This window comes from Equus przewalskii, chromosome 18 (genome assembly GCF_037783145.1).
Source record: "Equus przewalskii isolate Varuska chromosome 18, EquPr2, whole genome shotgun sequence".
In the NCBI taxonomy this organism is placed as follows: domain Eukaryota; kingdom Metazoa; phylum Chordata; class Mammalia; order Perissodactyla; family Equidae; genus Equus; species Equus przewalskii.
The window spans coordinates 12970343-12996151 of record NC_091848.1 but is presented as its reverse complement, the minus strand read 5'-3'; the positions used below and the strand labels follow the sequence as shown (position 1 = coordinate 12996151).

The 25809-nt window shown below is 38.2% G+C and overlaps 1 protein-coding gene across 1 annotated transcript in view; it reads left to right on the top strand.

Annotated features, from left to right (window-relative positions):
* SLC2A2 (solute carrier family 2 member 2) overlaps positions 1 to 25227 on the top strand; it is a 30906-nt gene extending 5679 nt beyond the window's left edge. Inside the window, exons 2-11 of the mRNA XM_008512895.2 lie at positions 1559 to 1651; positions 4570 to 4832; positions 8997 to 9121; positions 12105 to 12220; positions 13111 to 13273; positions 13766 to 13953; positions 16931 to 17035; positions 20487 to 20588; positions 21295 to 21498; positions 21588 to 25227. Of these exons, the coding sequence (XP_008511117.2) occupies positions 1559 to 1651; positions 4570 to 4832; positions 8997 to 9121; positions 12105 to 12220; positions 13111 to 13273; positions 13766 to 13953; positions 16931 to 17035; positions 20487 to 20588; positions 21295 to 21498; positions 21588 to 21788 (1560 nt within the window). The 3' untranslated portion in view covers positions 21789 to 25227. The remainder of the gene's footprint in view (positions 1 to 1558; positions 1652 to 4569; positions 4833 to 8996; positions 9122 to 12104; positions 12221 to 13110; positions 13274 to 13765; positions 13954 to 16930; positions 17036 to 20486; positions 20589 to 21294; positions 21499 to 21587) is intronic.
* The last annotated feature ends 582 nt before the right edge of the window (positions 25228 to 25809 follow it).

The following is a 25809-nucleotide window of genomic DNA, read 5'->3' as shown; positions in this document are numbered from 1 at the left end:
TCTTTCAGGGAAGGCAGTTGTCGGGAGGCAAGGTCTACGTAAGTGCCACCTGCAATTAATTCTGAATTAGTGGAATGAGAGGGAGCTTTGCAAACCTACAGCTTCCTAATCCCCACCCCAGACATTCCAATCCGGTAGTAACTCTGGAGCGAGCCCCGGGAAGCTACATGTGTAACAAGCTCTCCAAGTAAGGTCTGGTTTTAGAACCACTAAATTGGAGATTGGAGATTGACTGGAGAATAAGGGGTCCCAGCTAATTAGCTATTCATCATGGTGGAGTAGGGGGATTTACAATCATCCTCCAATTTAGAGAAAGACTGAAGATTTTATCGGAGAAGTGGCTTGGGTCACATATTCACTAAGTATGAGAGCAGGAAGTGGAACCCACGTTGATATGACTCATTCTTTTATTCAACAATGTTCCCACTATATTCCATGTTATTTATTTTAAATTTTTTAATTATGTAATTATACATGAAATAGTTCCTTATAAAATGTCTAATAATATAAATAAAAGAAAAAAATACTCCTTTACCCTCCTTCTCCAACCTTACATTCCTCCTCAAAGGTCATCTTCTTATTATTTGTTCTTAAAGAAAATATTCTATGAATTACATACAACATGCAAAAATTAAAGAATACTTGGGTTTAAGCCTTTTTTTAAAAAAACATTAATGATATTACACACCTTCCTTTGTCACTTAACAATAAGTCAGTACATAATGATCACACTTTTTTAAATGCTGCATAGCAAGCCGTATGTATCATGATGTATATGAAACCTATTTGGCCATTTCCCATTAAGTGATATTTAGGTTCTTTCTACAATGTTTGTCATCACACATACACAAAGTGCTGCATCAACTCTTCTTATATGTGATTCTACATGCATGACGTGATTTCTCTAAGATGGCTAGACGTGCGATTATGAGTTGAGAGAATGAATGCTCTGCCCCTTTCAACACTGTTTTTTGTAGCTACATGGAGTTGGAGAGGAAATAACATCCCTTAACCCACAACTCTAGGTTCAACTAGATGCAAACGCTGGAAGTATCCTTACCTGGATGTTGATGTGGATCATGATAAAGGCTGCTGCTGTTTCTTGTATGAGTTTTGAGGTATTTTTGTACCATCGCAATGTCCAGAAGAGCTCCCCATCTCTGTTATGGGTGTCTTATTTGACTTCTCCCAATGACATAAATGACCGCTTTTATCTTGGCAATTTCCTTCAGTCCGCAGCAATTCTAGTTCTCAGTCCTAATTTTGAATTATATACATATATCTATATATATAAAGATCTTTGGTTCCTCCTCTGGAAGAAGCTGTCCCCAACTTTTTTCAGCTTTAGCAGTGGGGGCAGGTGGAGGGAGAATGAGGAAATGTGCTCACGTTGCCACATGACTGACCCCTGCTAGGAGCATAGGGCACACTGTGGATGACTATCAAGGAGCAAGAACCAGCCTGTGGAGCCTGTCAGAAATCCAAGCTGCAGGCTGATGGGATGGTGAGTAACTGAAACTGCCTGGTGTTTCCCAGCCCTGTGTTTCATTCTCCACAGGTCACTGGGACCTTGGCGTTCACTGTCTTCACTGCCGTGCTGGGTTCCTTCCAGTTTGGATATGACATTGGTGTGATCAATGCACCTCAAGAGGCAAGTGGAACATGGACAAGTTCTCTTTTTGGTAATTTCCGTCAGTGACAGAAAGATCTCTGTTCCTCTTACAGAGAGATAAAGTGTGCCCAGATAGGGAACACGACGAGGTAGTCCCAGCATTCTGTCAGGTACCACGTGCGTGATTCCAAAGCTGATAACCTGGGCTTGACTCTTCATTTAATAAACCTCACAGGAAAAGAAAGGGCAATAAATAATTCTTGATCTCTGACTCTGCTGTTCGCTGAGCTCACAGAAAATTCCAGCCAGGGCACCACGTACCTAAGGATTTTTTTTTACAAAGCGTAAGAGAAGTTTGCACCATTCATTCAGAGATCCCAGCCATACATGAATGAAAAATGCCAGAAAATAAAAGGAAACAATAGAAGAGTATATTCCATTCTGGGTACAAATATTTCCGAGCCCCAACTCACTGGGCGTCAGGCACTTTAACACATGCTCTCCTCAGTCTGACCCTCAAAACAACCTCATTATGCCCATTTCTAGACCAGAATAGAAACTTTAGCAGCCTTAACACTAAAGAGATTCTACTCCATCCCTATTCCTGTCTCCCACAGGTGATTCAAAGGCAAATAATATAAAACTTTTAAATAATAGTCAAGAAGTCCAAAAAAGTTTGGATTTTCTCCATGACTATTTGAATGGGTATTTTTCAAAATATCAAATAATTAATATCTTTCTCATTTATTTTATGCATCTCTACTCTGGAATCCAGTGAACAGAGAGGAGAGGGATGTCATTTTTCTCAGCTGCCACAGCATCTAAGTGAGGGAATCAGGACTTCACTCTCTCTGCTCTAACTCAGACTGTCAGGTCTTTTAGGAAAGGATTAATGTCCTGTTCCTCTTCCTATCAGCAGTGCCAAGCACCATGATTGGTGTAAAGCAGGTGTTCAATAAAGCGTTTAGTGAATAAAGGAGAGAGAGAGAGAGGAGAGAAGCTGGGGGGAAGGCTGGCATAAGGTGAAGGTACACACATTTGTTGGGTGCCTTCTAGGAATCCATCATGTTTCATCAGCTTCTCTCACAACACTGAACTCCAAAGAAAATGTTAAGATACCGCAGAGTGTGAATGTGTGTTGGCCACAGTCCATCACCTGAAAAGGGTTGCTCTTTGAGCCAAAAGATGATGAGGCACCACACGTCATCACGAGTGTGGCAGGCCTCGCCAAGGCTGACAGATTTAGAGAATAATGCTGGGGGTCACATCTTTTTTCTGTGGGTGATGACCACATGTGTCAATTTACCAGGCTTCCTGAAATTTGGCTCAACATCACCATAATTTGGAGTCGGGAGAGCCTCACCTCTTTCTGTGGAAGACCTTTTCAAATCCTTATTTAAACCATCCTCTCCAGTCTTAGAGGGAAAATTAACATGCAGTTTCCTGTCCTCCACTCCAAGTCCTAGAGCCAGACCTGAAAACAGAGACTCCCCCACTGGCACCTGGCTCAGTGCCCTCTCTAGAGCCCCTTCCTTCTGTGTTTAAAGAGCTGCTTAAACACCATTATGTAAGAATAGTCATTCAGGCCCATTTGTTTTTATTAGTGGAATGACATTTGGAATTACTATAGAGTATTTTAAAATCACAGTTTTTTATGATTAAGAAAACTACCCATGCCTGTTGCAGAAAGTATTTTAAAAAATCACCCATAATTATTCTACCACATAGAGCAAACTGCTGAGAACCTTTTAGGTATTTCCTTCCAGGCTTTTTTCTACGCATATTATCCATATAGAGCGGCCTTCCAATGAGGCAAATGCCTTGGTCAGACTTCTCTTATCGTAAGAGGATGTCAGTTCTCTCCTCACTTGGCTGACTTTACCACATAGGGCTTTGCCCATGGCTGATGACCCAGAGCAGCTACATTCCAGGTCCTAGTCAGAGGTCCTCCCAGAAGGACTGCCACTGAATAAAGACCAAATCATTATTTAGAGGAATGAAACGGAAGGAAGATAGCCTGAAGGATGTGCCTTTACTCCATTATACTGTAGTATGATCTTTGCCTCTACTGAAACGCATTATAAAATATGGCTCTGTGAAATTTAGCTTTGAACGTTGTTTATTCTATTACACACTGAACTCTGTGAGGATCCACAGAAGAACCTTTCTTCAGATCTCAATACCTTCTCCAAAAAAACCTGAGTTGTTTTTATCTTTGGAATTCATCAATATGCATGATTGTTTTCCCGCTTTGCACTGGCTGCTAGGAAGTTTATTGCTAAACTTATAGTTCACTTCCAGCAAGGATACAGCACCTAGTGTTTGACTTTTGTATACTAACTTTATTTTTGGCCTCATCTTATCCTTCCCAATCTTTTTTCTTATATCCACTTTTATGCTTCTATCAAAATATTTATATAAGTCAATTTAAATCCTGCTTTGCAGGGGTAACACTGATGTGAAAATATTTTTTTAGCCTGGAGAACATTTTCAATTTGAATAGTTTCCAACATTTGAAACTTGAAGAATTTTACATAAAAACCTAGATAGAGTTCTGGCTTCTCTTTAAAAATTAAAGGTCATGCAACACTAGTCTCACATTTGCAGCTTCCTCCTTTAGATGGGGCAAATGCTCTTCAGGGCCATAATCCTACCCACTCACTGTTGTATCCTCAATAGCAGAGACAGTATTTCAGTTGTCTAGTCATCAAAGTTCTTCTTTACTTCTTCACTTCTTTGTTCCTGCCTGGTTCCGGTTGGCACTGGAATTTGTAACCTCTGTTTTATAGGATATGGTCAAATGTAAATAAATCTATGTGTGTTTGTATGCGTATAACACATGTAGTTGGGATGATTGTGTTTAAACACCTAACAAACATTTTAAAGGAAAAACAAACAAAAAAATATGTAGAATGTTATAAATGTTGGAGCTATGTTTCTTTATTTTATTTCTTCAGGTAATAATATCCCATTATAGACACGTTTTGGGTGTTCCACTGGATGACCGAAAAGCTATTAATAACTATGCTATCAACAGTACGAAGGAACTGCCCACAGTCCCATCCCTAAGGACTCCAACACCAACTTCTTCGGCTGAGGAAGAGGCTATGGCATCTGCCAGCCACATCATCATGTTGTGGTCCCTGTCTGTGTCCAGCTTTGCAGTTGGTGGAATGTTCGCATCATTCTTTGGTGGGTGGCTTGGGGACCGGCTTGGAAGGTAGGCAAATTTCATAAATATACATAAACACAGAAACTTTAGGTTTGTAAGAATTTGTTTAGAAAGAAATTGTCTTTTCTTTAGTGGAACAGAGTTGTTTTTTTCAATTTATGATCTTATGCGTTAGCTTTGTGTTGGACCAAATAATGGAGAAGGCTGTTGCAACAAACCACTTATTTGTGGACGGATTTACAGAAAAAGTGAGTTTGGTGTGTATTTCTAGATCTGATTTGATTTTCTAGCTTTTTAAGTTATAAAACATACTAAGAATCCAGTACACAAATGGTTAGCTCAGGAACTCAACGTAAGAGTCAAGAGTGGAATTTTTAACCTGGGAGTCCACTGTTTGCGTTACCAAATCACTCCATTTCTCAGACATCCAGTTTTTCATTTTCAAATTAGAATTTGGCATTTGGATCAGTCAAGTCCTAAGGTCAAGTCAATACCCCCAACTTCCAGTTGCCTAGTACGGCATGAGGTTTCCAGCTGCTGCTACTACTGTCAGAAAGCTCCAGCCAGAGATGAAGCCAGTGCTGTCTCCATTTCTATACTCTGGTTTCTTTTAGGCGTTTTGGATAAAAACATCAACATAATTCCTTTACACTCAAATTTCACTTAGTCATGTAACACACTAAAGTTCTTGGGATCCCCCACCACCACCATAAAGAAGAAATAAAATCAGAAAATCAAATGATTATTAATAAATAATAGATTTATTTTCCACTCTTTGAATCCACCTTTTATTTATTAATTACCTTTTTTCTGATGATAAAAATGTGCAACTATGGAAAATTTAGAAAATGTAAAAACCCTTAAAGATGTAAACAATATAGGCAACTATCTTAGTAATTCTAGATTACAACTCATTTATTTTTTTAAATTCCTACTTTAAATTATAATTTTGTCTCTCTGGTTATTAGAATTCTGAAAACTTCTTCCTCTTGTACTAAAGGTTTTATGTAATAAGACTGTAAGAAATTTTCTTAAGTAATGGGTAGCATGGTAACCCAAATTTTATTCTTGTTCTTATTTGAAAGGAACTTTCCTCTACCATAAAAGAGAATAGTCAGTTCCTCACATTTTTATCAACTTACTGTGTTTAGCTAAACTTTCTATCAGAATCCATAAATTAGAGAGTTCATAAATGACTTTAATCATTTAAAAAATTTAAAAATCCTTTTAACTTGTATCAAATTGGTTTAAGCAGTAACTGGAAATTTTTCTAGATTATTTCTAAAATAAATAAAATTAAGCAAAATTTAATTTAATTTTAAAATATGGACAAACCAATTCTTTTAGCAGGTACTAATGTTTTATACTTCTTCTCATCCCTGAAGAAAAAAAATTTAAGCCTTTGTTGCCCTTCATTTATAGATGAGTTTCTGACAGGTCCAGTGATTTACTCTAAAATATTTAGTTAGTGTCCTAGTGACGGAAACAGGATGCATGCCCTCTCAAGTCTTAGGATTAGCATCAACAATGGTCACACCCCAAAACAATGTTAAATGACCATTTATCAAATAACTTACAGTAAACTAAAAGTGAGGCTGCTTCCAGCTCTCAGTAGAAAAATAATCTTCCTTGAAAAACAGCCATAAAATTAATAATTTTAACTTCAATATTAGGACAAAAGAGTTCAGTGTCTCCCATAAAACTATTTTCCTAAGGAGAACTGCTGAGAAATGACACGATTTGCCTTATTGCCAGCATCAGTGCTCCACCAGTTAAAAATAAATATGTATTTTTCTATTATTGCTTTAAAAAAAAGTCTTTCCTTGTAATTGTGTAACAGTCAATAGATGGCTGCGGCCACTATTTTGCAGATTTGGGCTCTCAAGGTCAATTGTTTCAGAGGCTGTGTACTTACAATTTAATCACAAGGGTACAGTGGCAGGAGATCATGGCCTGTGCAATCCACGCTAACATGAGTCAAGGAAGGTATACACAGCTTGCCTTGAATGTGTTCCTTCTTTCATATCAAAAATGGAACTCACTAAAATGAAGCATTAACCTTGGTTTCACACAGATCAAGTCCCAGCTCTGTCACTTAATAGCTGGGTGAAAATTAGCAAGGTACCTCGGTTCTCTAAGATGTTTCCCCCCTCTGCAATATGGGAAAAAATAATTGCTACCTCACAGCATTATTGTCAGAAATAAATGAGAATGAATAAAAAGGGTTTTGAGCACTGCCTGACACACAGTGAGCAGGCAGAGAATGTAGCCTTACTTTGATGATGATGCTGACAATGATGATGATGTTGACAACAATGACGAAGCCTATGCTAACAGGAGTATTTAGAGCAAGATTTAAAGAAATAAACTTAGAAATATATTTATTTCTCCCTGATTCAGCCATTTCACGTGGTTTTGGCTGATTTATTCTTGGCCATTTCTCAAGTCTGAGCAGAAGTAAAAATCCTTTAAGTTGTATAAAGTGCTCTGGCATCCATCAATGGTAAGGAAGAGTGACTTCAGAGCAATCTTGCATCAAAAATACTTTCAGGCTATCTCTTTTAAGACTTTTTATCTTTTTCTCCCCTAACAGAATACACTCTTACCTAGCTAGTAACAATTTCTTGTGGGTAAATTTTTGAATCTGCCTGCCCTCTGTCCTTGTGTAGAGAAAAAGCACTTCACAAAGAAACACCACTGTCTTTTTCTACTCTGCAGCTCTGAAGCTCCTTTTCCCTGCCTTTGGATTGTTCTAATTTCCATATATTAGTTTCCTATTACTGCTCTAATGAATTACCACAAACTTAGTGGCTAAAACAACACAAAGTCATTTTTTACTGTCTTGGAGATCAGAAGACCAAATTTAGTTTCACTTAGGTGAAGTCAAGGTGTCTTTCCTTCTGGAGGAACTGAGCGAAGAATCCATTTCCTTGTCCTTTTCGAGCTTCCAGTAGCTACTCATATTCCTTGGCTTGTGGCCCCTTCCTTCATCTTCAAAGCACATTACTCTAATCACCACTTCTATCATCATATCACCTTCTCTTCTGCCCTCCTTTTATAAGGATACTTGTGAGTACAGTAGTGAGCCCACCTGGATAACCCAGGATAATCTCTTCATCTTAAAATCCTTACCTTAATCACGTCTGCAAAATCCCTTTGGCCATATAAAGTAACATATTCCCAGGGTCTGAGGATCAGGATGTGGACTCTGAGAGAGGTGGGTGGGAGAGTGGGGGAGGATTACTCAGCCTACCTCATGATTGTTGGGCAATCACTGCAGTATGATTATATAGTTTTACTCTCCAGAAAAAAAACCTGTTGGGTGTTAATAATACTTGCTTAGAAAACATTCACCTATTAAAGTTTGAAATATTGAAATGCTTACATTTCTTTATGGCACAAACATTTCCACACCTATCCACTCAGATTCTTTTATTGGCCTTATCATCATCTACTAAACTTTAAAGGTTTTTGTGTACCTCACTTTCCCATTTAATAGGAATAAAAATATCAGATATCTGAAAATGTCAATTTTTCATATGATTAATTTTGAAAATGTTTTTCCTGCTATTGTAAGCTTTATTATGTATTTTACATTGGTTGACATTAATTCCTAGATTCTGGAAATATGCTGGCATACAATGTAAAAGGAAGAATAATTATAATTTTCTATGATAAAGTTCAAACTAAAAGTATTTTTTAACATACTTCCAAATAATTCATACTAAAGGAAATTTAACTTTGAAGGTTTCTGTCATGATCTACATCAACTAAAAACCTGTACCATTAAAGGGAAAAAAAAAGAAACAGGGTGTCATAGGTTACAACTACAGAATTGAATTTAGCTATCACCAGGCAATTATTCTTTAAAACAATCAACTTGGAGAAAACTTAATTGGTTAACTATTTGAAAAAGTGTCAGAAGTGTTAGCTTAAATCAAACTAGTCATCGCCACAATCAAATCATCTCTATCAAAACGTGGAGATCAGGTGCATGCAAACCAGATTCTCTCATTATAAATATTACTTATTGTTAATGTTTTAGTCTGTAGATAAATCAAAGTAGCAAGCATGGTTTAAGATTCTCCAGCTAGCTGTTTCAGCAAAATTAAAATAATCACTCTCAGGTAAAAATCTCAGCATTCTCTGGAAGCAAATAATTTTACCAAGTTTCAATGCTGAATTTATAATCCTTGCTTTTTAAAATTTCAGAATCAAAGCCATGTTGGTAGCAAACATTTTCTCAATAGTTGGAGCTCTCTTGATGGGGTTTTCGAAATTGGGACCATCTCACATTCTTATAATTTCAGGAAGAGGCATATCAGGACTTTACTGTGGTAAGTTGCACACACACACACATTTGTCTGAAATTTATTCTAAAGGTAGAACAGTAACATGCAGGGAATTTTTTAAGCCTAAGGTGACATCATAAAAGGGAAAGGCAATAGCACAAAGTTGAAGTCCTGAGCAGGGGAGATTTGAGACCAGCAAACGGGAGTTGTGAAGCTATGTTCTTGTCCATGGCAATGACATCATTTTTAGTTGTATGACCTCGGACAAATTATTTAACTCTCAGTTTCCTCATCTATTAAATGAAGAGGATAATAACATCTACCTCATAGGTCTTGTGAAAATGCATGTAAAATGTTCAGCATTGAATCTGACTACAGTAAACTGCCCAGGAATGCCAGCTGTTATTAGTGCTGTCATTCAGTAGACAGTGGAAGACTGCTGCCTCCAGAACCCTGAACTGGGCCCTTATGGCCCCACCTGGCTGCTTACGTCTCTGTCTCTCCTATCTGGAAAGACCTTAACACTCGGCCCATCTCTCAGACCACATTCCCCAGCCCTGTGTGATTCCAGACGTGGCTGGGTGAAGCGTTAAAATGACGGTGACCATAGGGAGAGGAAATCAGGCAGAAGCAGCTGGTAGACAAGGGCAGAATAGAGGAAGCATTCTCCTCCCATGACCCTCACATCTGAATAACTGGAATCACTAGTTCTTGGAAACAGATTTTTTAACTTTCCCAAGCAACTAATCAGCAAATGCCTGAACAAAGGGAGGATCGCTCAGTCTCTAAAATGGTCAAATCTTTTCTCAGTGCCAGTAATGCTCTGATTCAGATGGTTCTGGGTCACGGTTTTAACCCACTGTCCCAAATTGTAGCCACATTTGAAACTAATATCCACTGGAGTTGGGAGAGGAAGAATGAGGGCACAAAAACGGTGTATAAAATATGTATAACACCTTTCCCTGCAAAGAGGAAAGACTATAATTCCCTGCATCTTCAATGGCCTCACCTCTCCCTTGAGCTGCCTTCTCCGGCTCAGCGTTGCCCACCCTGAGCTCCCCACGGCTCCTCTACCAGCCTGGTGAATCGCTGGAGGATCAGTTGAAACAAAAGTCTAAAATTACCTAATTAAATGTCTCTTTTCAGTATTTTCAATGTTAACACAAATAAATAACTGAAAAGCAAGATAGTTCTATCAAGGTGAAAAGTCAACCCACATGTGGAAAGGCCTTGGATTCGCAGTGAATCAATTCCAGCACTGTCCCTGTCTGGCCTATAATAATTGAATATGAGCCTCAGTTTCCTCTTCTTCTGTAAAATGCGAATAATAACGCTATCAAAGAGGTCCAAATCTTTCTTTCTTCCTTCTTTTCTAATTTTTAAAATACAGTAAGGGGGCCGGCCCCATGACTGAGTGGTTAAACTTCCATGCGTTCCACTTCAGTGGCCCTGGTTCACAGGTTCAGAGCTGGCTGCGGACCTACTCCACTCATCAGCCATGCTGTGGAGGCACCCCACACACAAAATAGAGGAAGATCAGCACAGATGTTAGCTCAGGGCAAATCTTCCTCAAGCGAAAAAAAAAAAAGGAAGATTGGCAACAGGTGTTAGCTCAGGGCAAATCTTCCTCACCAAAAGAAAGAAAAAATACAGTAAGGAAAAAAATACAAAATGTTTTTGGTAAAGTTGAAAAGAAATGCTATAAACATATTGTAGAGCAACCCATTACTAGCATAACCAAGTAACTTGTATCCTCCATCGTTTAAAATTATGTCTGGTCCTATTCTGAGCATTAAACTTGCTAAAAATTATAGGAAATACAATTTGACTTCAGACCTGTGAGCTTATCTACATAATTCTGTTCTAGAGGTATAATTGTAGGTATTACACAAAGATAGTACAGCCTGGAATAGGGCCCAAAAAATGGGGGTTTTTTCTTACTTAAGATTAACAGAGCACACATTAGAGTCACATGCAAAAGTCAGCAGAAATTCAGGTGCCGTATCAACCATGCAAATGTTCATGTGAGATATTAAGAACAATTTGAATCATTACAGTTCCCAAAAGCATCTTTTACACAAAGACCCTTCATTTCCATTTGATAGGCAGGCAGTGTCTCTAAGAGGAAGCCTCTGACAAATCTTATTTTAAAATTCTTAAGAAAATAGCAAACATTGCATTCAGCCTTGTTTGCTGATAGTCTTTGACCTTTTTACGCACTCAGCAGATGGCTGGGTACTCCACCATTTCCAAGATGACTGATTACATCTGCATTTAGGAAAGCTATAGAAGGCAGAATTGCCTAGTGCTTTTCAGCTTTTTGTATTCCTTTAAGTACCACAAGTCTTTATTCAAATAAAATATTTTCTGAAGGCTATTATTTGGAGAGAATAAAGAAGAAACTAGGTTGTTCTGGCTGGAGTAATTGGAGGAAGACTGCCTGAGTTCCTTAACCCCTTCCTCCTCTCCACACCCTCCTCCCCAGCTCGAACTCTCACAGTGATCTTGAGGCACCTCCACGTTGTGGAAACTCAGATAGGGCTTGGAGTTCTTGTGCTCTGTATCCCACTGTGACCTTGGGTAAGTCGTTTCTCGCCTCTATCAAGTCAAGAGGTGGCCTCGATATGTTCCAATTTCCTTTAATCCCATGAGTCTAGATAAGGATTTTTTTAAAGAATATTATTAAAGCATTCTTCAGTCTCTTTTCTCAAGACAACTTAAGGCAATATGATATAAACTCAATATTAACATGGATTTTTTTTAACTAAATAAGACAATGCTATGAATAATTGTCAAATATATGACTAACCATTTCTCTCTATTCGTACATCCAACTACAACTTTATCTGGAGTCTTATCAACAAATATTCTTTGCATAAACTGTGTCTTTGGCTGTGGACAAGGGCTCTTCCTTCCAAAAGACTCAGGAAGGGACTTTCAGTCAGGATACTGACTATATTTAAACCAAATTATTGTTACTGAGATAGTCCTGGCTGCACTTTAACATTTATGTTCATGTGTTACGCAGGGCTAATTTCAGGCTTGGTTCCAATGTACATTGGTGAAGTTGCTCCAACCACACTCAGAGGTGCCATCGGTACTCTTCACCAGCTGGCCATTGTCACGGGCATTCTCATTAGTCAGGTAAAAGCTCCTATCCTTTACTTTTCCCAACTTCTCCCTCCTTGACTGTCCATTCTCACTGTAGATCAAGACAGAGGAAAAAAACTAGTTCCACCAGTACCACTAATGGGAGTGGAGGTCGTGTAGAGACATAGGCATTTTAGCTCAAAACTAAGTGACTACTCCACTCCTCACTTTCCCCCCTTGGAATTGTGGTGGAGGAGGCACTGGTGGTGACCTGGCAAGCCAAGTCTTGAACTTCTGGAGCTATTCTAGAATTAAATTATTCCATTTAGATTTCAAGGAATAAGAAACTTCAGATTTTTGGCTGTCTGGGTTTCCTTTGTTTTGGGCATCTTACTCAGAAATTTAATATGTAAATGATCACCATAGCAGTTCTTGTTCAGCTGGCTCTATCCTTTCCTGCTATCCTATGGTCTCAGAGGGGGTCCTCGGAACCCAGAGCTATGACTATCCAGATAATAGTCTATAAACCACTGAGATAGGGATGACAAAGCTGGTTCTCATCAGAGGAATTGTTCTGTCTATGAAATCCCATTCTATTTAAGCTCTGGGTAACCTAAGAGGAAATTTTTAACAAAGGTACAAAGTTATGCATATTTTTGGTGTTGCTTTAGATATCAAATGTGTTCTTAAAAGTTTGATTGCTTCCCATCCTAAATGTCCCATTGAAGTTGATGAAAACAAACCTAGGTGAATTCTTTGTAAAACAAATTGTCCCTAATTTAGTTAAGGTGAGAGACACTAGTAACAGTTTCCATCTTGTGCATGTTTGAATGAAAGTTGTCAGGGACTACTATTAAATAGTCAATGTGCTTTTTCAACACACTGTTGCAGAAGACAGATCCAAATTGTTGTGCAGTTGATACGCTTCCTCCCTGCCTTTTCAGATTGTTGGTCTTGACTTTATCCTGGGCAATCAGAAGCTGTGGCACATCCTTCTTGGCCTGTCTGCGGTGCCAGCTGTCCTCCAGTCTCTAATGCTCTTCTTCTGTCCAGAAAGCCCCAGATACCTTTACATTAAGTTGGATGAGGAAGTCAAAGCAAGTAAAAGTAAGTCTGTACGTGACTTTACTTTTTTCCTATTGTTTTGGAACCAACAGTGTACAAGAATGGTTACTTGTGAAGTTGGTACCAGTACTTTCCAAACGAAGTCAGTGATTCCATGCAAGAAGAATGTGCAAGATCACTTTCATATGACTGGTCCATGCCATTTTGCACCCATAAACATACACTTGAACCCAAATTGTAAACCCACATGCAGGGTAATGGACTCAACCAGAGGCTTCTAAAAGAGTTCTCCCAGTGCTGCGCTTCAACGATAATGAGGTTCACAGTTTTCTTTGTCATGACATGAAGCCAAATGTTCTGCGTTTTTTAAAATAAAAAAGCAGGATTCAATTTAACAAAAAAGAATTCCCAACACACATGCTATTAAGTAGTAGAAAGGGCTATGCAGAACTGCAGTTCTTTCATTAACATATGAAAATAAATTTATTTTTGTTTTGACCTGAGTTGTGACAACCTGATCATTTTGGGGCACAGGTTTGAAAAGACTCAGAGGAGGTGCTGATGTCACCAAAGACATCACTGAGATGAGAAAAGAAAAGGAAGAAGCATCAAGTGAGCAGAAAGTCTCCATACTTCAGCTCTTCACCAATTCCAGTTACCGACAGCCTATCCTAGTGGCGTTAATGCTACACCTGGCTCAGCAATTTTCTGGAATCAATGGGGTAAGTTTAAGGACACTCCCTAACTTTTGAGAGCAAAGTAAACTAAGACAGAGAAGGAAAGGGGTATAAGTCTAAACAGCTAAAAGACATTTTAAAATGTTGACATCACATTTTACTACAACAGACACATTGAGTGAGCATTAATTTTCTTTGTTTTGCCTCAACCGCTTTCTAAAATTAGCTTACAATTTTTAAAAATGTCAACAACCAATGGTATTGTACGTCTATTAAGATGAAGGCAAAAAGGCAAAAGTCATAAATACAAAAGAGAGGAAAGGAGAATAATTATACCAAAAAAACTAAATTACAAGGGAATTGTAGAGTTGAGTGTCAAATTTAAAATTTCTGATAGCCTCGGCAAACGAAATCCATAGTTCCCTCCATTTAGATGAAGTACCAGACAGCCAGGTGCAAAGAAGTTTCCTGCCATCCAAGAAACTTTCACTGTATTTGGGGAGAGAGTATACAAAATAAACAATGGAGTGAACTGGCATGATATTGCTGAGTGAGGGCAGTAGATAAGACATGACTGAAAAACATAGTGAGTATTAAATTAGCTAGCATTTAGGTTTTAACTGAAATCCTTGCATAATGCTGACTAATATTGTTCTACGGGCAATTAGCTACTAGAATAAAAAATTAAGTATTTATTAAGAAACTAGATAATGAAAATCACTTATCCCCTTTCTTTGCTGTTAACAATGTGACTTGGGCTTCATCTATACCGAGCCAATCCCAGACCCGTAAGGGATACTCTGGGGGTTACTGATGGATGGGTAGAGACTTGGGGGAAGCAAAGAATGTAATTCCCATTAGTTGAAGGAAAAGGAGAACTGACCTTCACTCCATAAGCTGAATACTGATCTGCTGTGGTCTCCATCCTCCTTTAAGGAGTTCCTGATGTTCATTTCTATCGAATACTCTATATAATTTGGGGGCTCAGAGACCAAATTCATATCCCCTTTCTCAGCTCTGTCTGTATATCCCATGGCACAAAACTTAACCTCTCCGAACCTCCCTGCCTTAGCTTCCATCCCACTGCCTGACTTAGAGGCATCCAGGAAATGTTGAACCTGAGGCTGTTAGGCAGCCTAAAAATGTGGCCTAATGTGCAATGTGCATAAGCCACTTCTCACTGAGCACAGTCTGCACATCCTCCTGCATCAGACCTGTCTGCAGGAAGAGGTGCCAGCAAGAGGACATGCTATGTGGGGAAGGAATGACAGAGGACGGCAGAACAACAGAATGACCTAAAAGACTATTATAAACCTAAAACCATAGCTAACTAATAAAGGCTATTGGTGAGGTTGTAAACCAGATTTCTCCATCTCCACCGAGATTAGTGGAAAATTTTGGATTAAGTGCAATAGCAATCAGAACTCGTATACACCCTGGTGAGAGCGTAATTTGACACAATTTCTTTGAAAAACTGGTTGGCAGTATCTATCAAAACTGAGCATATGCATACACTCTGGTCCAGCAATTCTATTCCTAGGTAGAAATGTGTACATACTTCACCAAAATGATTGTACTAGAATGTTCACAGCAGCACTATTCATAATCACTCTAAATAGCAACCACCTAAATACCCATTAATAGAATAGTTTAGTAGAACTAAATTGTGGTGTATTAATAGAATACTATATATCAATGGTAATGAATAATCTACAAATACACACAACAATATGGATGATTCTCACAAAGGTACTGTTGAAACCAGATACAAAATAATAAACACATTATGCAGTTCCAGTTATATTAGGTACAAGACCAGGCAAAATTTATCTACAATGGTAGAAGTTGGAAGAGGTTCCTTGGGAAAATAGGGGCACATTTAGGGGGCTTCTGGAGGGCAAGAAATGATTTATGTCTTCATCTGGGTCCTGATTACACAGATGTGTTCAGTTTGTGAAAATTAATTGATCTGTACTCTTATGTGTACTGTTTTGTATGTTTTGTCCTTTTTCTGTTTTGTTTTGTTTTTTGCTGAGGAAGATTCACCCTGAGCTAACATCTGTGCCAATCTTCCTCCACTTTGTACGTGGGTCACCACCATAGCATGGCTGACAAGTGGTGTAGGTCTGCACCCAGTATCCGAACCTGAGAACCTGGGCCACCAAAGCAGAGTGTGCCAAACTTAACCACTACACCACAGGGATGGCCCCTATGTATTTTTATACTTTAACAGGAATTTTAAATTTCTTTTTCCTTTTTTGTTTTTAAGGAAGATTAGCCCTGAGCTAACATCCATCACCAATCCTCCTCTTTTTACTGAGAAAGATTGGCCCTGAACTAACGTATGTGCCCATCTTCCTGCCTTTTATATGCAGGATGCCTGCCACAGCATGGCTTGACGAGTGGTGCGTAGCTCCACACCTGAGATCAGAACCAGTGAACCCTGGGCTGCCGAAGCAGAGTGCATGAACTTAACCACTACGCCACTAGGCTGGCCCCCAGAAAATCTAAATTTTTTAAAAAGAGACGGAAAACACAGAAGCGGAGTTCTCAGCTAAATATAAGGAGAATTTCTAAGCAATCAGAAGCTTTAAACACTGAAGAGGGGCCGGCCCAGTGGCTCAGTGGTTAAGTGCGCAGGTTCTGCTTCGGCAGCCCGGGGTTTGCCAGTTCGGATCCCGGGTGCGGACATAGCACTGCATGCTGTGGTAGGCGTCCCACATATAAAGTAGAGGAAGATGGGCACGGATGTTAGCTCAGCGCCAGTCTTCCTCAGCAAAAAGAGGAGGATTGGCAGCAGATGTTAGCTCAGGGCTAATCTTCCTGGAAAAAACCAAAAACCACTAAAGAAAGATTGTAGTTTCTCCTTTCTTGGAAGGAGAAGGCAGATAAAATTTTTAGTGAGTTCTAGAGACCACAGTCCCACAGAAACAACTGAAAATAAACAATGTAAAATATCTCTTGCTTTAAAGCCATCAGTGCTAGGCTTCTTGATTAAGGCTAAACTATTATTACTTTGCAGATCTTTTACTACTCAACCAGCATTTTTCAGACGGCTGGAATCAGCCAACCTGTTTATGCAACCATTGGAGTTGGTGTCGTCAACACAGTTTTCACTGTTGTCTCTGTAAGTAAACACCCTAGATAAACACTCTGCTTGTTCCTCAGTCCAGAAATTGGGAGGAAAAAAACCTGTGATCTAAAAGTGATCAGTGACTTATTGTCCACGTGTACTTGGTGTGTAGAACTAAGTGGGTCTCAAGAAGAGTCCTGTATGTGAATAACCACCCACTGTACTGAGATTAGGCTAACTGAGCCAGTGGATCACTGGCTGTCCCCATCTGCCAGGATGCCATTTAGTCACTCATATGTGAATTAATAATTCACTTGGGGGCAGAGAGGACCTTTTCCTGGTGTAAATCCTGGGTTCCTTCTCCTTTGCTCTGTACTTAAGCCTCTTGGGATTGGTTGACAGCTTGTTATTTCTATCAATATTGGGTCTTCTACCCAGGTTCCTCTCCTCCCATGGCCGAAATTCTTTTTTTATCCTGATGTCTTGAGGAAAACATTTTTTAAAATAAATAAACAAGGTCCCCTCTAGTAGTTATCTAAGCCTCTAGCAAAGTTAAACAGACTCAGCAAATTCCTACAACATTAGGCCTTTGGGCAGAGCTTCCAGGTAGCTTACAAGGCTACGGATTCTGGTGATGCATAAGCGTGTGTGTGATATCATGAGGATGGAGTAGATGTGTAGAGCTTGAAAAGTTATTCTTAATTTTGAAATGTTATTTTTTTGAAAAGTCAAATGTTATATATTTTTGAAATGTCTTTTTTTTTCCCCAATAAGGGGAAGAGTTCATATACTCTTCTTAAGACCAAATACCTTCTATAATGAATGATTCAATGTCTTGACAACAATGATACTTAATATAACAATCTAAGAATTAAAGTAAACAAACACCCAAAAAAACCCCCAAAACTTCTTAACTAATTTAATTCACTCTAAAATGAGGGTAATGGGGCTTATTTTTATCTTTGAATGCAGGATATTCAAAAAGCTTGTGCTTTTCAATTTTGGTTACAATGCTATAGTCAATATACTCTAGTCACTTGTTTTTCATTCTCTGCACATGGACTTTTAACTATTACCTTAGGGTGGTCAATAAATTACAGCCCGGCTACCTAGATCAAAAGGCAGGTTTGTCCAGACCACATTAAACAGTGCCAGACCTTGGAAAGAGGAGGAAGAACAGATAACAAGGAAACACCAGTGGTTCTGTAGACGTGCCTTTAGAAACCACGCCTGTTCAAGTCAAAAGGCCCCTCTAACTCAGTGAAGGCCTGGGACGCTGTCCAATGGACTACTCATATTCTTTTGTCTCCTAATATTTTTTACAAATCCTACTTCCACATATTTTTTAAATATACAGACTATGATTAAAATATTTTCTATGTAACAGGATTTGCTATGTAAAGCATCAAGTTGTCAAGATTGGGTGACCCAAACTCTAAAAATGCATAAAAGGAAACTACTGTAGAATTTCACTTTTGCTTCCCCTCCCCTACCCCACTGGAGTGGGAGAAGTTGTTCTGAAAACAGTGCCTTGATTATTTTGAACATACATTTTTAGAGTTCATCCTTTTATTCTGTAAGTTTTTGAGCAAGTGAGTGATATAATAAAAAAAATCATCTCTTAATTAGCTGTCTAATTAACCCTCCAGGACTACAGACAACATTTAAAATTTTTAATTATATTTATTTTTGAAAAGTTGTTTTAAAATTCAAAATGAAAATAAAATAAAATTCAGAGTGTACAAAAAGGATAATCCCTCAGTCACCCAGTTTCTCTCCCCCAAATTAACCAATGTTACCAAATTCTGTGAATCCTTTCAAATAAAGACATGCAAATAGGAATATGCACTGATAATATATTAATGTTTTACTAACTTGAAAAGAACATAATGTTTTTTTTCTCAATGAGTATTTGGGAAAAGAGAGAGACTCTCCTAACTCCATGCTGAATTGTGTTCCACATCCCAGAATTCCTTCCACACCCATGGGCCAGTAGAAGGGAGCCTGTAATCTCAAGAGAGAAAACAAAACAGGAAGAAACGTGGAGGGAACAGGGAGGCAGATGTGTCTAGGGGAGAAGCAGTGGCTACCAAACTCCAGGTGGGCATCCAGGATCTGAGTGACGCACACTGTCTGAGGCAGAGACAAGGGTTATGGTCAGGCAGACATCTCCAGCCACTGACCAGGTCTCACCCTGTCGTACTCCTCCTGAGCACTCACCGGGCCTCGAGCAGGGGATTCAACTCAATTTTCAAGGCATGTAGTTTTAGAGTTTATTATCCCATTAATAATAATTGTTCAGAAACAGAAAATAACAGATATAATAAAAGCCCTTATTCCTGAAGAAATGCTTCTGTTTTCTTGGTAGTTTGACATGATGTCATCAAGCCAGCTTTGAAAGTCGTAATTAAAGAGTCAAAATATATAGAAAAACTTCATGAACTTGAGGAAGGCTTGTTTTTCCTACTTCCTTTTCAATAATTAAATGTCAGCTGTTTGTTTATCATTCCAAAGTGATTTGAAACTCGGATATAAAATGCCTCTGAGTTAAGGGGCTTTTACTGTTGATGAAAAGAAATGCTTCTCAGAAGTTTTCAGAGCCAAAGCTCACTATACTAAGTGTATTGGATTGCTATTGATTTACTGACAGATTTATGAGCCTCGCTGATTTACCCTCTGAAGTGAGAAATTATGACAGGTAATTTTTGATGTGTGACTCAGCAAACTCGGCAGTATTCCAAGGATCAAGCATCTATGCAACACACTCTGGTCTTGGCTGATTGTAACCCTTAACCATGAATGCAAAGGTCCACAGACCCAAAGGAATCAGTGACATATCTCCTGAATTAGGTTAAGAAAGCACTCTAACTTTTTGCTTTAAAATCTTATCTTTTCAAATGGATAGTTCACTCCCAGCAGCAGGTGCATTTAGACACACTAGAAAAATGCAGACCTGACTATTTTGGTCAAGTGATCAAATTCCATATGTCGCTAGGTGAGTGGTCATACTTTGACTTTACTAGTAGTGAGAAGGTTGGATGAGAACAGTTGACACCTCAACGGTTTTACTGTTTAAAGTTTCTGCAGTGCACAAACCCTTGTATTTATAACTTAGGATAATTATCAAAAGAGAAATTAGTGTCATTTTTTATGTAGGACCTTCATATTTTAAATGTATAGGAAATCCATAGGGAGAGATCCAAGATGTACAGCCTTGTAATATTGTATCCAAAGTGACCATCGTAGAATGGTGGTAATGCTATGGTTCTGTCTCTAGGAGGGCCTGTTCAAATCACTGTGACTACATGAAACAGGTATTTGTTAGTTACCTCTGTTTACTGAGACCAGCTCTGCCACCTCGAGCAAGAGTCCCTTCCCTCCTCAATTCCACATGTATAAAATGAGATAATAGAACTGCTTTCTTCCAGGTGTGTAAATTAAAATGACCTCTTTGGAAGTAAAACTATTTAAGTATAAAGTCAATATTTTTTTTAAACTTTCCTAGGTATTCCTTGTGGAGAAGGCAGGGCGACGCTCTCTGTTTCTAATCGGAATGAGTGGGATGTTTCTCTGTGCCATCTTCATGTCAGTGGGACTTATGCTACTGGTGAGTTTGGTGCTGCGCTGAGATTTTTGGTTACCATATGACAGCACTTTTGCGCTCCAGGTTAAAGTGCTTTGTATGTCAAAAACATCTGAGATTGACTTATGAAATAAAGCCAGAGGAACAGCATATAAAACAAAGGAGAAATGTAAAGAAAAAAGGAACTAGTTTTTTGGATGTAAAGACTGAACATGAGCAAGTAAACTGCACTTGTTAGGCAAGGAGGCAGTGCAGCAAAATGGTCAGAACACAGGCTCTGGGGTCAGCCCCAACAGGGTTCTAATGCTGGCTCTGCCACTTGGCTGCCTGTGTGACCTTGGGCAAATACTTGGACCTCTCCAGCCTAGCACTCTCATCGAATACTTCAAGAGGGGTCATGCATGCTGTCTAGCAACTTTGGTATGAGTAGAAGCAAAGGTCACTGGATCTTTGCCTTGCCTTGCCTCTTTCACAGGAAAAAGAAGAGTGACTAAGAGTCATATAAAATCCTAATCCAGAGGATTTCCTATAACGGAGCTCAACAGATTTAAGGATGACTCCGACTAGAATAAACTTGTCTCCGACTAGAAAAACTTATACTTAATTGAACATAAACACATCAGGAAGAGAGCTATGTCGCCTCTGAATTCAGTGAGAGTCTACTTAGCTGAAGGAAGAAGCAGCCAATGATCCCAGTTCCGCTGTTGTTTTTGTTTTGTTTTTTCCCCAGAATAAACTGGCTTGGATGAGTTACGTGAGCATGACAGCCATCTTCCTTTTTGTCAGTTTCTTTGAAATTGGGCCAGGCCCCATCCCCTGGTTCATAGTGGCTGAGTTTTTCAGTCAAGGACCACGGCCTGCTGCTTTGGCAATAGCTGCATTCAGCAACTGGACCTGCAATTTCATTGTAGCTCTGTGTTTCCCATACATTGCGGTAAGCAGCCTAAGATTGTGCATATTTACTGAACAGGAGATAATGTCGAACAGCTGCAAATTAGAACTCTGTGTTTATTCTCTCTGCAGGACTTCTGTGGACCTTATGTGTTCTTCCTTTTTGCTGGAGTGGTCCTAGCCTTTACTCTGTTTACATTTTTCAAAGTTCCAGAAACCAAAGGAAAGTCGTTTGAAGAAATTGCGGCAGAATTCCGAAAGAAGAGTGGATCGGCCCAAGCACCAAAAGCTGCTGTCGAAATGGAATTCCTTGGAGCTACAGAGACTGCGTAGAGACAACCTGCTTTTTGATGTGAACAGAAACAGGATGGAAGCTGTGTGTTTTTAAATGACGATTCTTTTGAGAATTTTATATCTGCATCTTGAAGTATTGTTTTATTTTCTAAAGAGCTTTTATGGGCTCTGATTAGAAACGTCATCAAGTATTACCAAAGAAAGTATTTTTTTTTAAGTTAGAGAATCTATTTTTGATGGTAAGACTCTGTAATTAAGTAAACCAAAAAGTCGAGTTCATTTCGCTGCATTAAATGGCAAGTACTGTCCTAAGGTTCCTAGGTCTCTTCTTCATAACAATGTTCTCCTGAAATTGAAGCAGTTTCACTCTATCATATTATGCTTCATTAAACATGTGACTAGAAGCCTGAAGATACAACTAATATTTACGTATTTGAATGTGATTAAGTTGGAATTTTCTTACCCACAGACCTCATACCAAAGGAGATATGGCTGGTGGCAGTAAAGTCCATGTTAAAATTAATACTTTTCCATTTCTCCCACTCAGCCTTTTTCTTGTGCATCAGAGTTTGTATTTTGCTTAAATTTTTATTTTTCTGTATTTTCATGTGAAATGGTTTATTGAATATATTAGAATATGTTTATAAAGAAAAACTTTTATTTTTGGTAGGTGTACCAAAATCTTTCAGGACTCAGAAAACACAAAAACATTTTAGTTCCTTTGATGACCAAATGGTTTTTGTAAGATTAAATGCTAAAAAGGTTTTAACTGGTCACATAGCGTGAGTTATCAATGAATATTAACATCTATTATAAACCTATGTTAATTCCTCGCTGGTTCAATCCTGTCAGCTACATTTTGTTTTGCCTTTTAATTGAGCACAGCCTGGTTTTCTGAGCTATGTTATAAAATACACTCAAACAGTGATAAGTCAGGCATTTTGTGTACCTCCTCCAACCCTAAATAAGTCAAAGTAGCCTAACTTAGGGAACTTGAAGTAAAAGACTGCTCTTTGCGTTAAAAAATATTTTCTAAATTATTTTGTTTCAAAACAAGTTGAAAAGGTAAGATTGGAGGATTCCGGGGGGGGGTGCTCCTGAAACTTTATGAATGTTCACTTTCAGACTTGATTGAAGTCCCTATTTAGTTTTCCTGGACAGACTGAGTTCCCTAACATAACAGAATCCCTCTCTTTGCCGCTGCCTTCTTTGTCTCAGGGGTGGAGGACGCCATCTGAGCTGCTCTGTTGCTACTGCTATCAGTTGTGCACCACCTATGCGCCCGGCCCTGTCACAAGTGCTTTCACCTATGCAAGCAAATTGGAAACACACAGATGATTAAACACACTTTCACTTACAGTCAGTTTTGCAACTATGGAAATACAGTTCTGATGGTTACCAAAGGCTTAGCGGGGAGCTAAAGTAGCTCCAGGCTATTTTCCTCACAAAGTGGAGCACTGAATCAGTCCTTTTTATGTTTGCTTTAATGTGCATAAAAGAAAGGCACTTTTTAGAGGTGGAAAAAAATACTGAACACTTGCCTTTTTTTTTTTTTTTTGTCAAAGTTGTTTTCCTCTACGTAATTTGGCAATATAAACAACATGAAGTTATTTCTTTTCACTTTGACTGATTTTTATCTCCTTTGGCCCAATTTAGGATAAACTATTTTCACTGAGGACTTCAGGACACAGTCAAAGTGAGCTTAAATAGTTCAATAGACCTTTGTGCTAAATTGTGAACTCTGCAAATAAAAGTAGGGACTGAATAGGGCAGGAGCAGGAAAATGGCTCTTATGTGGCTCTGTCTTCTTCAGGATGCTGGTGGCCTTTGGGAAGCCCAAAGTTGCAATGATAAAGAAAGTTAACATTTTTATAGGCAACGAATGTGATTTAATCAAATCACTATTCCTGATCTCATTTACCAAGAGAATAAAGCAGAAAAGATTTAAATAACCCAAAAGACTACTTTTAAGTTCTAATTAGTTATTTTGACTGACCCACAAATACCAGAAATTCAGACCATGAAGTCCTCTGCCTCAGAGAAATTTAAGCAATTTCCATGGTTTCCCCTCCATAATTTTTTCCTTTCAGAGATACAAGTGAGTTGAAAAGAAACATTAAGGTGAAATAAGAAGCTGCTGGAGGTTTACATTAGGTCAAAGGAATGAGCCTAACATAATAAAAACTCCTAGGTCTTCAACAGTATACATCATAATAAATAATAAAATTGGCACTAATTAACTAGATTTAATCCCAGGGAAATTAGATGTGAGTTTGGACACTTAATTCTCGTAGTGCTCTATCATTTTTGCGGAAGTGTTTCCATACTCTAATGTCCTTACAAATGTGATTTTTCTCTTAGCTTGTTCGAAGCATGATTACACTTGGTCTTGCCATTCATCTGCTAGTCTAGCTACTGCCCCCTGTCATGACACTAGTCACAGGGTCTTCTCTAACTTCCTCCTCTCCTCTTTCCTCTCTCCATCAGCACCGGTATGTGCCCTGAGATAAAGTAAGAGAACGCCCCCTCCTCAAGGAGCTCACAGTCTAATGAGGAGTTCGAGAAGAGCAGGGTATAAATGTTTCCAGAGGAATCTTTTGCCTTCCATGAACCTCAATTTGAAGCCCTCTCTTACAAAATGGGCTCAATAATATTACCTACCTCAGAGAGCTGTTGTGAGGATTAAATTTGAAGCACTAAGCAGAGTGCCTGGTATGAAGGGGGTGCTCAGTTAATGTTACCTAGAATTAGTATTCACAAAAGATACTGTTAGGATACTGTAGTATCATATATAAGATAGTCCTAAATTTTTCTTTTGAATAAAAGGAGTCTTATAAATTCAGATAGTATTTTCTTACTTCAAGCAACAATCTCACAACAAAAAGGAAATGGTAAGAATCATGGGAAATATTAGGCTATCTAATTCCTAAACCCATACCTGATATTTCTAAGTAGGTTATAAGAATTTTTATTGTACTTTTTAAATCTGCTTTTGCCTAAGTTATGTTATTTTTTAAGAGGTCTGTAACATTAGGTTTTGGATAATACTAAGTACAAAGTAAAATTCTGTATATCATATTTAAATGTAATTTGACAGGATTATAATTATAAGACAAGATCAAACCTTCTTGATAATCCTCAAAAATTGCAAAAGTGTGTAAACCAGTGTACAGGCATAAGCTACTTCTTATTGCTAGCTTACTGTTGCTTCTGTAGCAAATAAAGCAAGGTTAGGCAATATTTTGTGCTTATGGTGTCCTAAGCAGGGGTGCTAAGTGTAAAAAATATAATTTTCATTACAATTCTGTATCGGTGACCTGAGGAGAAAAGGTTTATTTCAACCACTCTGAGCCATCTGCTGGTGTTTTTACTGCTTTCTAATTTGGTGCACATTAGAAAGAATCATCATGAAAAGAAACTGGTTTTAGTTAAGAGTATATATACACTATAGTTTTATTTCAATAAATATATTTCCAAATGCTGGTTGTTTTATTTTATATAGAAAATAACCACATTTCAGAAGACTGATATTGGTTTACTGTATACACTTGTTTCCTTCTCATAGTATTTTTCCTATTCTCATTTTGAAGATAATGTGTGAGTTACTTTTTAAACCCAAATTTTATTTCCATCAGGCAGTTGTTTTGATTATCGGTAGTAGAAAAAACTAATCTGAAGGCTAGGTAAGAACAGTTGAAGAGGAATGAATGACTCCCTTTGATGAAAATAAAAATAATTCAGTAAATATTTAATTGAGCTCTTACTATGAACAAGACACTTTGTTGAAGTTTTGTGAAAGATACAAAGCTTAGAAAACATAGTCCCTATCCTTAATCATTTGCTTTCTCATAAAGGGGATAAAATTTGAAAATAAATAGTTATATAGCAAGGAGAGAATAGAAAAAACTTTAAGTTAGCAGTTTTCAAATATTTAAGTTGACATCTAAAATTTTTCATCATATGTTTAAATAGCACCAAAGGACATAATTTTTAAAAATATGGTATATATTGACATTTAATAACTGCCATGCCCTATTTATCCAATGGAATTTAAATATCA